This window comes from Passer domesticus, chromosome 16 (genome assembly GCF_036417665.1).
Source record: "Passer domesticus isolate bPasDom1 chromosome 16, bPasDom1.hap1, whole genome shotgun sequence".
Classification (NCBI taxonomy): domain Eukaryota; kingdom Metazoa; phylum Chordata; class Aves; order Passeriformes; family Passeridae; genus Passer; species Passer domesticus.
Genome location: NC_087489.1, coordinates 8,328,612 through 8,341,531, shown reverse-complemented (window position 1 = coordinate 8,341,531; position 12,920 = coordinate 8,328,612). Strand labels below are relative to the sequence as shown.

At 41.8% G+C, this 12,920-nt stretch overlaps 1 protein-coding gene across 4 annotated transcripts; it reads right to left on the bottom strand.

The window, feature by feature from the left end:
• Window positions 1-6: 6 nt before the first annotated feature.
• Window positions 7-12,252, bottom strand: RAD21L1 (RAD21 cohesin complex component like 1). Of its 4 annotated transcripts, none has more exons than XM_064391216.1 (13): window positions 11,562-12,239; window positions 11,273-11,402; window positions 9,710-9,809; window positions 8,628-8,734; window positions 8,066-8,251; window positions 7,387-7,488; window positions 6,291-6,401; window positions 5,051-5,280; window positions 4,104-4,206; window positions 3,251-3,390; window positions 2,478-2,558; window positions 1,844-1,921; window positions 7-1,105 (listed from the first exon to the last, which is right to left on the bottom strand). In XM_064391216.1, exons 1-13 carry the CDS (start codon window positions 11,703-11,705, stop codon window positions 911-913), a joined length of 1,707 nt encoding a protein of 568 aa, XP_064247286.1. In that variant the 5' UTR covers window positions 11,706-12,239; the 3' UTR covers window positions 7-910. The 4 variants fall into 4 exon arrangements, with proteins under 4 accessions (XP_064247286.1, XP_064247287.1, XP_064247288.1 ...); XM_064391217.1 differs by having other exon boundaries at window positions 7-1,102; window positions 11,562-12,238; XM_064391218.1 differs by lacking the exon at window positions 7,387-7,488 and having other exon boundaries at window positions 11,562-12,249.
• Window positions 12,253-12,920: the final 668 nt, after the last annotated feature.

The window sequence follows — 12,920 nt, the reverse complement described above, 5'->3', positions numbered from 1 at the left end:
AACAAGCAAAGGAAACATCTTCTGACTTTTATTGATTCCACATGAAGGAACAGTGATGTCCCCACAGCACCGAAGCAGCTGAGTGGGGCACAATCATCCCTCCTCTAGGTGGGAGGCAGCTGGAAACCAACAGCTTCAGAAAATGACAGTAAAAGGGATAAAATTTATCCTAAATTAGATAAAAATGCAAAGAACTAATAATATTTCAGTTAACATCAATTTTAAAATAGATCTACACATGAATAAAGGTGTTAATAAGTTAAAAAGCTCTGTGAAATCTGAAAATGCAGGATTTCTAGGAAATAGAATTTCTTGCTGCATCTTCTGGACTCTTCTAGGGCCAGTGTAACCTCTGTCTGCCTGAACACACAAAAGCAACACTGGAGACACTACCCTGCTAGATCTTCAAATATGAAATACTGAACAGTCTTTGACAGGAACAATTTTAAATAGTCTAAATATTTTTTTTTCTACAGAGAGTAAACAGATAACTTACTGATGGTATTAGAAAATTAACAGACACAAGGCTTGTCAAAAATAATTTAAGGTTCAAAGGTAGTCTCTGAGAAAGGTTTTGAAGGAAGTTTATAAAATTCCTTTGAGGATTTTTATAAAATTCCTTTGAGGACTGTCATAAAATCCTTTACAATGTAAATCTCTTATGTAGAACATATATTTTAACGGTATTTTATTAATATGCTGTATAACTATAATATAACTCATCATGTAACTATAAATATTAATAAGCCCTGTAGTGATCACCTGGGGCAGGACCCCTGCACCAGCCATGACTGGGTGGTGTAGAGGACAGGGAGCTCTGCTCACCTCCCACAGCTTGACAAGACATTCCATCCTTTTTCCAGGAAAACGATTTGCTGGAAAATGCAACCTCAGCTGTATTTTGATCAGTTTATGAGACCTTGTCAAACATGGGCCCAGCAGTGGCTGTGAGGTCAGCGAAGGGCTCGGGCTGCTGCAGCTCGAGGACCTGGTGCTTCTTCAGCACCAGGAAGGTGTAAAATGTGGCTGCAGCTTCTTTGCGGTTGTTCCTCCGGCACAGCTCCCGGAAACTGAAGGAACACACGCCTGATCTCTTCAGCTGCTGCTGAGGGAAATGAGAAATCAGTCAGGTCAGCTTGTCCGCCAGTAAAACTGGAGCCCATGGAGTCCAGAGAGCACTGCATGGAGGGAATGTCTCTGCCTGGATGCCTCAAATAGGATCCAATCTCCATAGAATCATGGAAGCACACACTGGTTTGGGTGGGAAGGGACCTTAAACATGCCTTCAACTAGACAAGGTTGTTCCAAGCCCCAACCAACCTGGCCTTGAACACTTCCAGAGACGGGGAGCACACAACCTCTCTGGCTACCTTCCATCTGTGATTATAGAAGTGACTCTTAACATTTTAACACCATAATAGTGTTGGTGCTTATGTGTGTTACTAAAACCTACAATTCCACAGAATTCCATTACACCAGTGGAGTGCTTCCACCATGCTTTGTGATTGACAACAATAAATATCCTTGAGCAGTTCTTTGGGCTCAGTTATCTCTTGTTTTTTAAAGGCTGTATTCAGGTGTAAATATTTATTTACTGTTTGCACAGAACCTTTGAAATACATTCAAGAAAAAGAAAATTCTAGTAATTCCAGCAGCAGTGGAAAGCAACACCACACATCAAGCACCCAGAAGCCTGATTTTCCACAGAAATACCAAAAAAAGCACATGCTGCAAGTGAGAGGCAGAGACACAATGGACAGTAGAAAGAAGAGCTTTTCTAACATGGTCCAGCTGAAATCAACACCAGCTTTTGGTATCTAATAACAAAATCCAGCACTGGTACCTGTAAAGTTCTTTGTAGCCGAAGAGTTCTTTTGCTCCATCTTATTTCTTCATTGTCTTTCTCGGTCGTTGTTTGCTCCTGGAGAGGAAGTAAACAGGAAGTTAGTCAGGGTGTGGAAAAAGTCACACACCCCAAGAAAAAGCACAGGAGTTCCAGGCTGAAAATCCAGATGGAGCTGGATATCTGGATGGCCAAACCCAGGGAATCAGGAGCCTCTGACACCTCTGTGCATGATCATACAAGGCTGTGAATCAAAGGAAAAAATGGGACCTGTGTGCTTTGTTCTGTAGCTCAGGTGCAACATGGATATGGTCCCAGTGAGGCAGCTCCACAGCCAGGTACTGCTCTGTGGGACTGGGATTCTGACAGGATTTGCACTGGCCAGGAGCTTAAAGAGATATTCAAATATTTGGCTTGGGATTTTGGGTTTAACCTCTGAAGCCTGCAGCTGACTGCCCTGGTTTCAGAGTACCTGAGCATCCTCAGAACCAGCAAAGTTGAAATGATTTCCTTCTCACAGGAAGCAAAACTCCCTGTAAGTTCATGATGTTTTTTGTTGTTTTTTTTTTTTTTTTTTTAAAGAAACAGTGTTCTCTTCTGAAACAAGCCAGGGCCATCAGCTTAGGACACACACCTCTGAAACCTCCACCTGCTGTGCTTCAGCTTCCTGGTTCAGGGAATTTTTTGAGCTCTCGGAGAAAGCTGCTCCATCCTCCTGTGAACATGAAAAAGACAATCACTAGGCCTGACCATTTATGCACACAGTGCATTTCTCTTTACATAGTTCTGCTCAAAGAATTTATTGTAATGAAGTTTTTCCAAATGAGTTAATAGCTGCTATTTCTACCACGTCTTTCCTGATACAGGGAAGGACCTTGCTGTGGGATTTATCTAAACATGAATTTAAACCTATGGGCAGAGTTCAGGCATGGAGCACACATTTTCTGATGCCATTAGCTCCAATTTCATCACTTTTCAACATTAATGAGCCTCATATTCTCTAAAGAGTGCCCTTTAGCAGAAGTGAAGATGGAAGAGATATTTCTTAAGTATTTCCTCAATATTTCCTCAATATGACACACAAATGCAAGTTTTATCCTTTATAAAGATTATATTTGTCTCTTCAGTACAATATTTCATGTTTAATATTAAGTTCTCATTTGTACATAGTGATTAAACTGTAATCTATGCTGATTAATAAACATTTTAATGAATCATTCATTCATTGTGGGAGTCTACCAAATTATAAATAAACTTTCATCACACAAGCTACTTAATGCTCTCTTGACTGTTTTTAGCATCCTTTCCAAACATTAGTAATTTCTTAACATGTTTTAAATGGAACCTTAGCAAAAAGTGGAACCAATAGTCACACTTAGGTCTCTAAAACTGAGGGAAACTGCTCACTATAATTTCACCACAGTTCTCATTGGTTTCATTTCTGTCATTCTGTGATGTCAATGTAAAGGAATCATTTCTAATTTTCCTCCCAGTCTCGGAATGAGCTGGCTTCTGCAGGTAACTTGTCTCTTCTACTGGCAGCATCTCTGTATTAATAGAAAACCAAGGTTGAAGAGGAAATTACTGTGAATCACCATCCTTAAAACCCCACTGAAAACCAAAAATCACACACAAGTTCACAGTCTTTGAGAGGAAGAGCCAGAATAAGCAAATATTGAAGAAACATCATTCCCAACGGGAGCATGGAAGAAGAACCTTCCAAGGCAGGTTTTCCCTTTGTGAAAGCTGACCTTTATGGACTCACAGGAGGTGGGTTTGTTAATTAATTTTTGAGGCAGGTTATGTTCCCAGCAGAGCAAAGGAATGAAAGTGGATATATTCTTCTCAGAAGATCTAAAATGGAGCATTTCTTCTTGCCTGATATTAACCAAACACATCTTCCAGATACAAGTAGAACTATTTACATTAATTTGGAATTTTGGAGAGAAGTTTGATTAAGCTTAGAACAAGTGGGAAGCTATTTTTTAAAATAATATTTAAAAAAAAACCCCACAAGCAGCTTTACCCAAATCTGCAGTTTCAGAGACAATTAGAGAAACAAAGATGAAACCAAAAATATCTTCTTATGCCACAAGGAAGAAAATACCTGGATTTCATTTAATTTCTAAGAAACAAAAGAACAGCAAAGTAGTAATTTGTGTAATACTGTGCACTAACACCTCTTGTGTCTCTCAAACGTTATGTAGAATAGAAAATACTCTCTAACAGCTAATGCTGCACAACAGAATTAAAATATTACCTGTAGTATCTTGCTCTTTTCTAGTTTCTTTCATTTCAGACATCCTCTGTATTCCATTTGCTCTCATCTTAAATCTGTCAGTCCTGAAGCATTTTTCAAACAACTGAAAATAATTATTTTTGTTTGCTTTCAGAATATCACGTCAGATTATTTACAAACATCAACACAAAATATGAATATGAGCTATATGTTAATGACTGCAACCCAGAATTTCAGTACTTGAATTAGGTCACTCTGAAAATCTGCAATTTTTTTTGTTTGTTTTTAAGCAATAGCCTTCTGCAGCTCTGACATGAATTCCATGAAAAAAAAAAATCTTAGGAGCAGCTTGAATCATTTTTCTTTAAGCCAGCCAGTAGGGAAAGATGAAAGAAAGAAACATCTGCAGTTTTCATCTTCTTAAAGAGCAAGTTGTAATTCTGCAGCTGGACTCTAAGTGGTGAAGCTGCACTGCTGCAGTGAACCCTTCCAAATCCATGAGCAATGTTCTACTGATAATGTCTGATGTACCTTTAAAGTAAATATAAACAAAAGATATCTCAAGCTGATTACAAAGAGGAAATAAACTAGAAAACAATACAACAAAGGAGAAAGTATAAAAGAAATGGACACAAAAGTAAAAAGCTGTGTGTCAGTATAAGATCAGTCAGGCACCAGTGTGTGAAATGAAACATCAGCTCTCATGTTCCTTTTGTAATTTTTCACTTGTTGGAGTGCAGGAGGTTAAGGCTGTGACCCCCCAGATGATGAAACAATTAGTGATGAGTGTGCAAACCATCAGGTGTCCAGCTGACCTGTACTCCAGAGCAATGCTCAGTGCACACCTGCAGCCAGCTCCAGCTTCAGATCAAACAGAGTCTACAAAACCTCTCTCAGTCAGATCCCAGCTCTGCAACAATCCCTGAACCTACACAGTGGCACAGACCCCTCAAGGAAGTGATGTTTACCTTTTGCAGCTGAGCATGAAGTACAGGCTGTGTAGAATGGGACAGGAGTTTATCCACACCTCCCCACTCCTTCCACATCATCGTTTTCTTGGTTGGGGGAGCGAGGTCCAGCGTGGCCAGCAGGTCATCGTAGCTGGTGAGCTGCTTGTAAATGGTTTGGCAGCTGAGCTCCTTCTCTGCATCCACCAGCAGCTTCCTCTTTCTTTGTTTTTTCTTCCTCTGGGTGACAGCTACATAAAGCAAGTATTAATAACAAGTCTTAAGGTCTATTCCTAGGACATTATGCACACAAAATCAACCACTGAATCAACCTGGCTGCTGACCTTCTGAACACTGCCTAGACCTGAAAATCAAAGCACAAGTGCACAGGCCATTCCTTCAAAAGCTTCTATGAAGTTTTCACTCTTTGTACTATTTTACTGGAAATTCCCTTATGTTTAATTGTGGAAGACAAATGACTCTTTTAATAAAGAGCTGGGTACAGGACAACTTAATGAGAACACATGATAGAGCAACAAGACTGAATAAGCTGTCTTTAATCCATGAGGAAGTTAAGTGCTCCAGGAACTGCTGATGCACTCAAGAGGTTTCATTACCTCATAATTAATATCTGTATTTGTCAGTTTAATCCTTTAGCAATTTAATCAAGACGTAAACACAAAAGAAAGACACAGATTAGTTATATAGCCATAACTTCCTGGATATTATTTGGGCAGGCCGGAAAATTCCAACATTGTAAATATTGCTGTCAACAAGAGCTTGCTTATTCATAAACAGCCACCAGGGTGATAGGGGACATTTAGATTTCCTCTGCAGAGGAAATGTAATACTCTTCACCTTGGATCTTGTTAAAAGTTCACAAACCAATGTTTTACAAAGGTTTGAAAATTTTAGGATTGTGATTGTAAATATAAAAGTCACACATGTGTGACTGGCAATTAAAGTTTCTCAGGTGAATCTTCAGTTCCACCCCCAAGGCCAAGCTTGCAATCCTACCAGAGCTGAAGAGTAACAAAACTTGACTTGGTACATGGAAGAAACTGCAAGCAGAAATTCAGGCAGCTGAGATAAATAACCTGACACTGTGTTGATATAATATTTACCGTAAAAAGGAACTCTGACAGCAGGAGCAGATGAAATCTAAGGTGGGAATAATCTATATTGCAAGTATTTTCACTAATAAGAAACAAACTAAATCTAGTTAATGCAAACATTCATCAGAAACTGATCAACTTCTGACCTGTATCATCAACTGGCTCAAGCACAAATCCTTCTTCCTGGAACAAAAGGATTGTCTCACTCCTTGTGTGATCTCCATCCTTTACGGTGGTGTCTCCAAAGTTGGACTCAACTGCAGGAAAACCCAGCAAATAACCCAAATTTAAAAAATAAAATACAATATGGACTAATTTCTCAATCACATGACAGAGAACGATATCAGACAAAAACCAGCAAGAAATAGGAAACTGTGGTTTTGTTTATAATCTACTTATGTTCACCAGTTCCTTCTCATACTCTCATAGTCAACACTTCCCTTCACTGATCCCAGAATGACCAGGTCATAGCAGAGACAGAACAACTGATCTGGAGAAAACCCACACAACAGAAAGTGTTTTGGGGCAAAGGTGTTTAGTTTCAATCCTTATCTTTTCCAGCTCCAGGCAAGTGGGGACATCTCTGTCAACAGAAAAGGAACAAGTAGCACCAGCAATAGGGCAAGGAGAGGCAAGAGCCACTCTATCCCTTTAAAGCTGTTCCAGAATTCTCTATTTTAAACTAACACTCTGATGAGGGAGTAAGGATTTAAGGTAGCAAAAATTTCTCAGAAATAGTTATCAAATCTTAATTTCTTTCATCAGCATCAAACCAAAAGAAGATTAACAACCCCTTTATGAGTTACTTAAATGTCATTTGTTGCAGAAATATGAAGGCAGAAATAGAAGCACAGAATTGTTTCTGTTGGAAAAGACCTTTTAAGCTCTCACTAGGAAAGTTCACTGTTACAGGACAGCCTTATTTGGGTTTCTTTCTCCCTCAAAAGGGACATCATGCTGTGAGCAGCAGGGTGGACCAACAGCATATCCAACAGGATGTCACATGAAGGTGTTTCTAAGCAATGTCAAACTACAAAGCTACAAATTTAGAATCCTTAAATCAAATAAAATTATCCTAAAATGGTGGATGAAGCAGTTTAGGGAAAAAAAACCCAAACAACAAAATAAAAGAAGAAAGGAAAAAGGCACAAGGATACTACAAAAAGCTGAATGTGGGTGACATTAGGCTTTAACACAGGAACAGAGGGTTTATGTGAGATGGAGCAGACACTGCAAACTCACTGGCTGTGCTGTTCTCTGGCAGATCTTGTGACAAAGGACGTGCTTCCTCCACATCAAGAATGTCTTTATCTAGGACATTTTGCTCATCCCTCAACAGCATTTCTTAAATACAAAGCACATAGTTTTAATCATTCTAAGCCTTAGTAGTCATGAAATAGCCTGATACAGCCTAATGTTAGTCAAGGTTAATACTCTGCAAAGAAAGCAAGCTCAGCTTCTGCAGATGGCACAAAGGAGGGGATTAGTCACAAGTTGGAGATTTCCACCTTTTTTTTTTAAATATGGCCTTGATAGTGCTAACAGGTATCAATCTGTAAGGTTTACATAAAAGCCATAATGATGTAGAAACTACTGTGCTGCCTTTGTTATTACAATAGTAAGGATAAAAATGCTACATTATTTCAGCTTTGAAAACAGAAATTAAATTGTTAAACATTAAGCATAAATTTAATGCCTTTAATTCTAAAATAATGAAATACAGCCTTTAAACCAATTTGACTTGGCAGTGTCTAAGTACCACAGACTTAGTAACAGGTAGGAAAAATATATGTATGAAAACAACAAATAACATCAGGTTTATGTATGACAACAATCGCTTTGGTGCTGTCTAGACTGTTTTCCTGTAAGAATAAAAATATTGGGAAAGGAACCGATTCTGTTTGCCTGTGGCAAACCCTACCAATCATATCTACAGCATCTTCCTCATCCCCAAAATGGTCATCCTGGAAGCAGTAAACATCTTCGTGCAGCACAGATTTGTCCCCGCTGGTGCTGGCTGAGTTGGGATCGGCCACCAGACTGTTACTGCTCGTCAGGACACTGCCCTCAAAGAAGCTCTGTCTCCTCAGTGCTTCTGCTTCTTCATCTGAGGGAACACACAATTCCTGATCCCTCATCTGTGTGAGTTTTGTAAACCCAGATGTAGCAATTTCCTAATTTTTCAAGTAATTTTTAAAAGATTGCAAGACATCCCACACCTCAAATGGAATAAGGAATAAACAATGTTATCTAATTCAGTAAAAGCAGGAAATGTTTGGTTTGGTTCTCAGTCTCTGACACCAGGTTATATTGCTTACACAAAATTTTAAACCTAAAACAGCATGATAGGCCAATCAGCAAAAGCATGAAACAAAAGGACCTTTAATCACAGCTTTTTTACATGTGGAAAGGGCTCACATAAAAGTTTCACGTAAAACACATTTCCCTTTATGAAATATCTCAAATTTCTCAACTTCTCTCACCAAAGTTTCTATCACAGAGAAGTTTACTGCTTTCATAATCCTCTGTAAGTGTGATTTCTTCAGCTCTGCTCTGATTCAAGGTAAAATGTTCAGCAACATCAATGGTCCTGATGAAAAAAAATATAAAAATACAGAGTGAACAGAAACTCATTGAGCATTCAGCTGGAATGTGAAAACTTGTTTCTACACAGCCTTCAGTCCTGGCATTTTATCACAAGTCCCCATATTTGGGTTTCTTTCTCCACTCCCTTTTGCCAGTAAACTTGGGCTTTTGTGATTTTGTTCCCATCCAAGCCCTGGTACCTACCAGACCCTTGTCAGAAGGCAACTAATTAGTGAAACATCTTTTAAATCAAATTACACAACTCTTTGGGCAGGTAGAAAAGGCACCTTTACAGAGTCAGCACACTGAGGCGCTTGAATAAAGTGTATTATATTGCAGCTGTACTTACAAAATAATAAACCCTTACTGATCCCATCAAACTGTATTTATGAGGAGGTGCAGAGCAACCCTCAGTGGAAATCTCTTGTCCTGGACCTTTGGGGCATCAGAGCCATCAGAAACATGACTTAGCCTCCTGGTTTTTATCAGTTTTCTACATTAATGCTGCTTTGTGTCAAAAAAGCCTAAGAAATATGCTGGCTTTTTCTCAGGAGCCAGGCTGACTATTGCTGATAAAACACCCCAGCCCCAGAGAGCAGTGGAGCAGAAACAAAATGAAGTTACCCAGTGGAACAGTGCAACACTGTGTGGTTACTGGCCACATCTTTCAGGATTAATACTAATTTTTATCTCTTCTCTTGAGGTTCAAAAACCGTTTGCATCCTTCACTCAGACAATTTAAAATCCTGAAGTCTAAGTTCAAGACTTTATTCCATTGTGAAGGTCTGTTAATTAAAGGACTGAGGAAAACTACCAAAGCACAATGCCTGTGGCTGTAGCCTTGTAGAGCTCAGAATTTAGGAGGATTCAGTTATTAAATCAAAACAACCCAATCTGAGTCTCGATCAGATAACAGCAAATAAAGCTTTTACTTCTGGAAATGCTAAAAAAAAAGAATAAAAACTAGGGAAGCATTTACTTTACATCTGGTAGTGGTGCTTCAAAATCATGAAATTCTTCAGGTAATGTAATGGACTGATAAGCAGCCTCAAAGTTCTCTTCTGGAAGGTCAAGAAGCCCTGAAATAAACAGACAACATAACAAAATAAGTATCAATAAAATAAAAGTAGTGTTCTCTCCCAAGTAGGTATAATAAGCCTATAAACCTGTCAGGAGGGACTGCTGCCATTCTAAATCACAGAATGGTAAAGCTTAGGCACCCAAAAATGGAATTTCAGTTTCCATGTCCTTAAGATGATCTATTTTTTACAGACAGATACAAAAGAGTCTGCTGCAACAGGACCTGAAATATGTAAGTGCTTGTGTTGGTGAGCAGCTGCTTTAAGTCTCTGGAAGGTTCTCCCAGCTGATGTCTAGCCCAGAGTTTTTCACAGCACTGCAAATGAACCACTGTGTTTTCCTTTCCTCTGCTCTGTCTCCATAACACTGTTCTCCAGCATCAAATAATTATGTACTTAGACTTCCAATTCTTGGGAATCAGAGAATCCTGGAAAAATTCACGTGAAGAGGGATTTCTCAAGGTCATCCAACCCAACCTTTTGCTCAGAACAGGGTTAATTTCAAAGTCAGATCACTTTTGTCTATTTCTGTTGATGGAGATTTCACAGCTCCCTGAACAGCCTCTTTCAGCATTTTACCACTCCTGCTGAGATTCTTCTCCCCCCTTCTATCTAGGTAAAGTCTCTGTTGCAGCAGTGGTGAATGTTGTATGTTCCTGAGCTGTGTGGTGCTCTCCAAGTTGCTATAGGATCTATCTCCAAAACAGCCACAAGTCGTGGCTGGTGGATTTCAGCTGCATATTAAGGAAAATTTCTTCACTAAAAGGGTTTTCAAGCCCTGGCACAGGCTGCCCAGGGTAATGCTGGAGTCACCATCCCTGCAGGGATTTGAAAGACATGTGGTATTTGGGGACATGGCTTAGTGGTGGCCTTGGCAGTGCTGGGTGAACAGTTGGACTGGGTTTTGGAGGGCTTTTCCAGCCTAAATGGTTCTGTGATTCTGTAATCATATCCTTGAGAATAATGCAGAGTAATTACTGACTATTTTGCAAACAGACCAGGTCACAAAGCACATTAAAACTGGCAGTAGACACTGGTATTCTCAGGCTTTTTTTAGACAACAGTGCCTCCCATTTATTGCCTAAGTATGACAAACACAGAGCCTGTTGGAAAAGGCTCCAGTCATCTCAGCTCCCTTCTCCCTGTCTGCATGGCTAGAGCTCAAAACACACTGTCAGGTCTGGCACTGACACTGTTAGACATGCTGTTGGTGTCCTCAGAAATTAAAATTAATTATCTAGCAATGGAGGCTGACCTCCAGCATCTTGTAAGCCCACTTAAGATACTGCTTCTGTTAAGGGAGTCAAAGACCTGAAATGGCACTAAATTAAGCCAGGTCAGCAGTAGGCACTAGTATGTTCAGTTTCCTTTGGGGTCAGTAATGTGTATTTAACAGAAATATCCAAAAATTAACTTTTAAAATGAGAGGACACAGATTAAAAAATTCTGAGTTTTGTGTATACCTGGGCGAAAGGCTGTCTTCATTTTGGTCAGAGCTTCATTGCAGTCTGCCAAGAGGTACTTTGCTTTCCTGTTGTAAATCCGCACCACACCCAGGAGTAAGTGTCCAGAGGTTCGCAGAGCTATAGCAAACTGTGAGGATTTAAATAAAAAAAAAAAAAGTTGTTCAGGAGTTAGTATTTTTGGCAAAAACATTAAAATATTACATAGAAGTAACAGAGCTCTCTGTGGGAGGCAAACACCTCCACCTCCAGGACTCTCCAGGAGATCCCTCCTCACGCCACAGCCTACCTTTGGGGAGAGGATTTTTTGTACGGTGGCCTCTAAATTGCACTCAAAGATATGTGCCTTGGTGAGCTTCTTCTCCCAGTGGGCAGCCAGCCAGATTTTGGCCAGCGGCCCTCGCTTGTTGATGAGCAAATGGACGTAGAACATGGTGCCTGGCCAAAGGTCTCAGGGCAGCCCTGACAAAATTCCCTGAGCTCTTCCCCTTGCAACAGGAGATGGGTCCTGGGGCAGCAAATGGGATTAGGGATTTAATGGAATCTGAGGGGAGGGGGGCCCAGCTGGGTGCTGTGGGGAAGGGGGAATTAAGTGGGATCTGAGGGGATGGGGGGACACAACCAGGCACTGAAGGGGATGGGAGGATTTATGGGATGAGGGGACAGGGCACCCAGGCAGATATTGAGGGGATGTGAGGATTTAGTGGGCTCCAGAAGGGCTGGGACACCCAGCTGGGCGCTGAGGGAACGGGAGAACCCTGAGAGCGCTGAGGGAATGAAAGGATTTAGCAGAACCCTCAGAGGGCGGGCAGGGGGGATTTGGCGGGATCCTCAGAGGATGGGTCAGGGTGGTTTAGTGCTGCCTGAGGGGACAGAAGGATCCAGCCAGGCCCTGCGGATTTAGCAGGACCTGAGGCGATGGGCTGACCAAGACGCTGAGGGGACAGGGGGCCTGAGCAGTGCCAGGAGGGACGTGTTGGATTTAGCGGGACCCTGAGGGGCGGGTGGGCACAGCCGGCCGTGAGGGGCGCTGCGGGGATGAGGAGCCCCGGGGGATCAGCAGGCGCTGAGGCGGCTCGGCGGGCGGGCGGATCGGACCCTCCTGAGGCCTCAGCCGAGGGCGGGAAGGCGCCGGGGCGGGGGGTCCCACACCGGGCCCGCCTGGGAGCCCCGCCGGGCCCGCGTCCACTCGCCACGGCCCCGCACAGCCACGGAGCCCCCGGCAGGCACCTGCCGCGGTAAATGGTATAAATGGTGTAAATGGCCCCCTCCTTCCTGGGGCTCACCAGCAGGACCCACACGTGCCCGGGAACACGTTGCCGCACCCCTCATTTTGGGTTCGTGAGAGTGGAGAGCAGTCTCACTATCCCCATGCATCTGTCCTTCTTCCTCTTCTCCCTTCTCTTCTCCTTGTTTTTCCCCTCCCCTTCTCCCAATCCCTTTCACCCTTGACGTTCTAAGAGCCCATCTGCAGACACCGCCCCATCCCTTTCTCTGCAGGTGAGCAGCTCCTGCGTGGCTCCAGACACGTCTCATAAAACTCCCCTGCTGAAGCAAATTTGCAAAAGAAAACAAAAAAGCCAAACAACAACACAGAGCCTCAGGTCAGACCTCTGTGCAGGGGGGGGGAAAGCAAAAGGTGCACAGC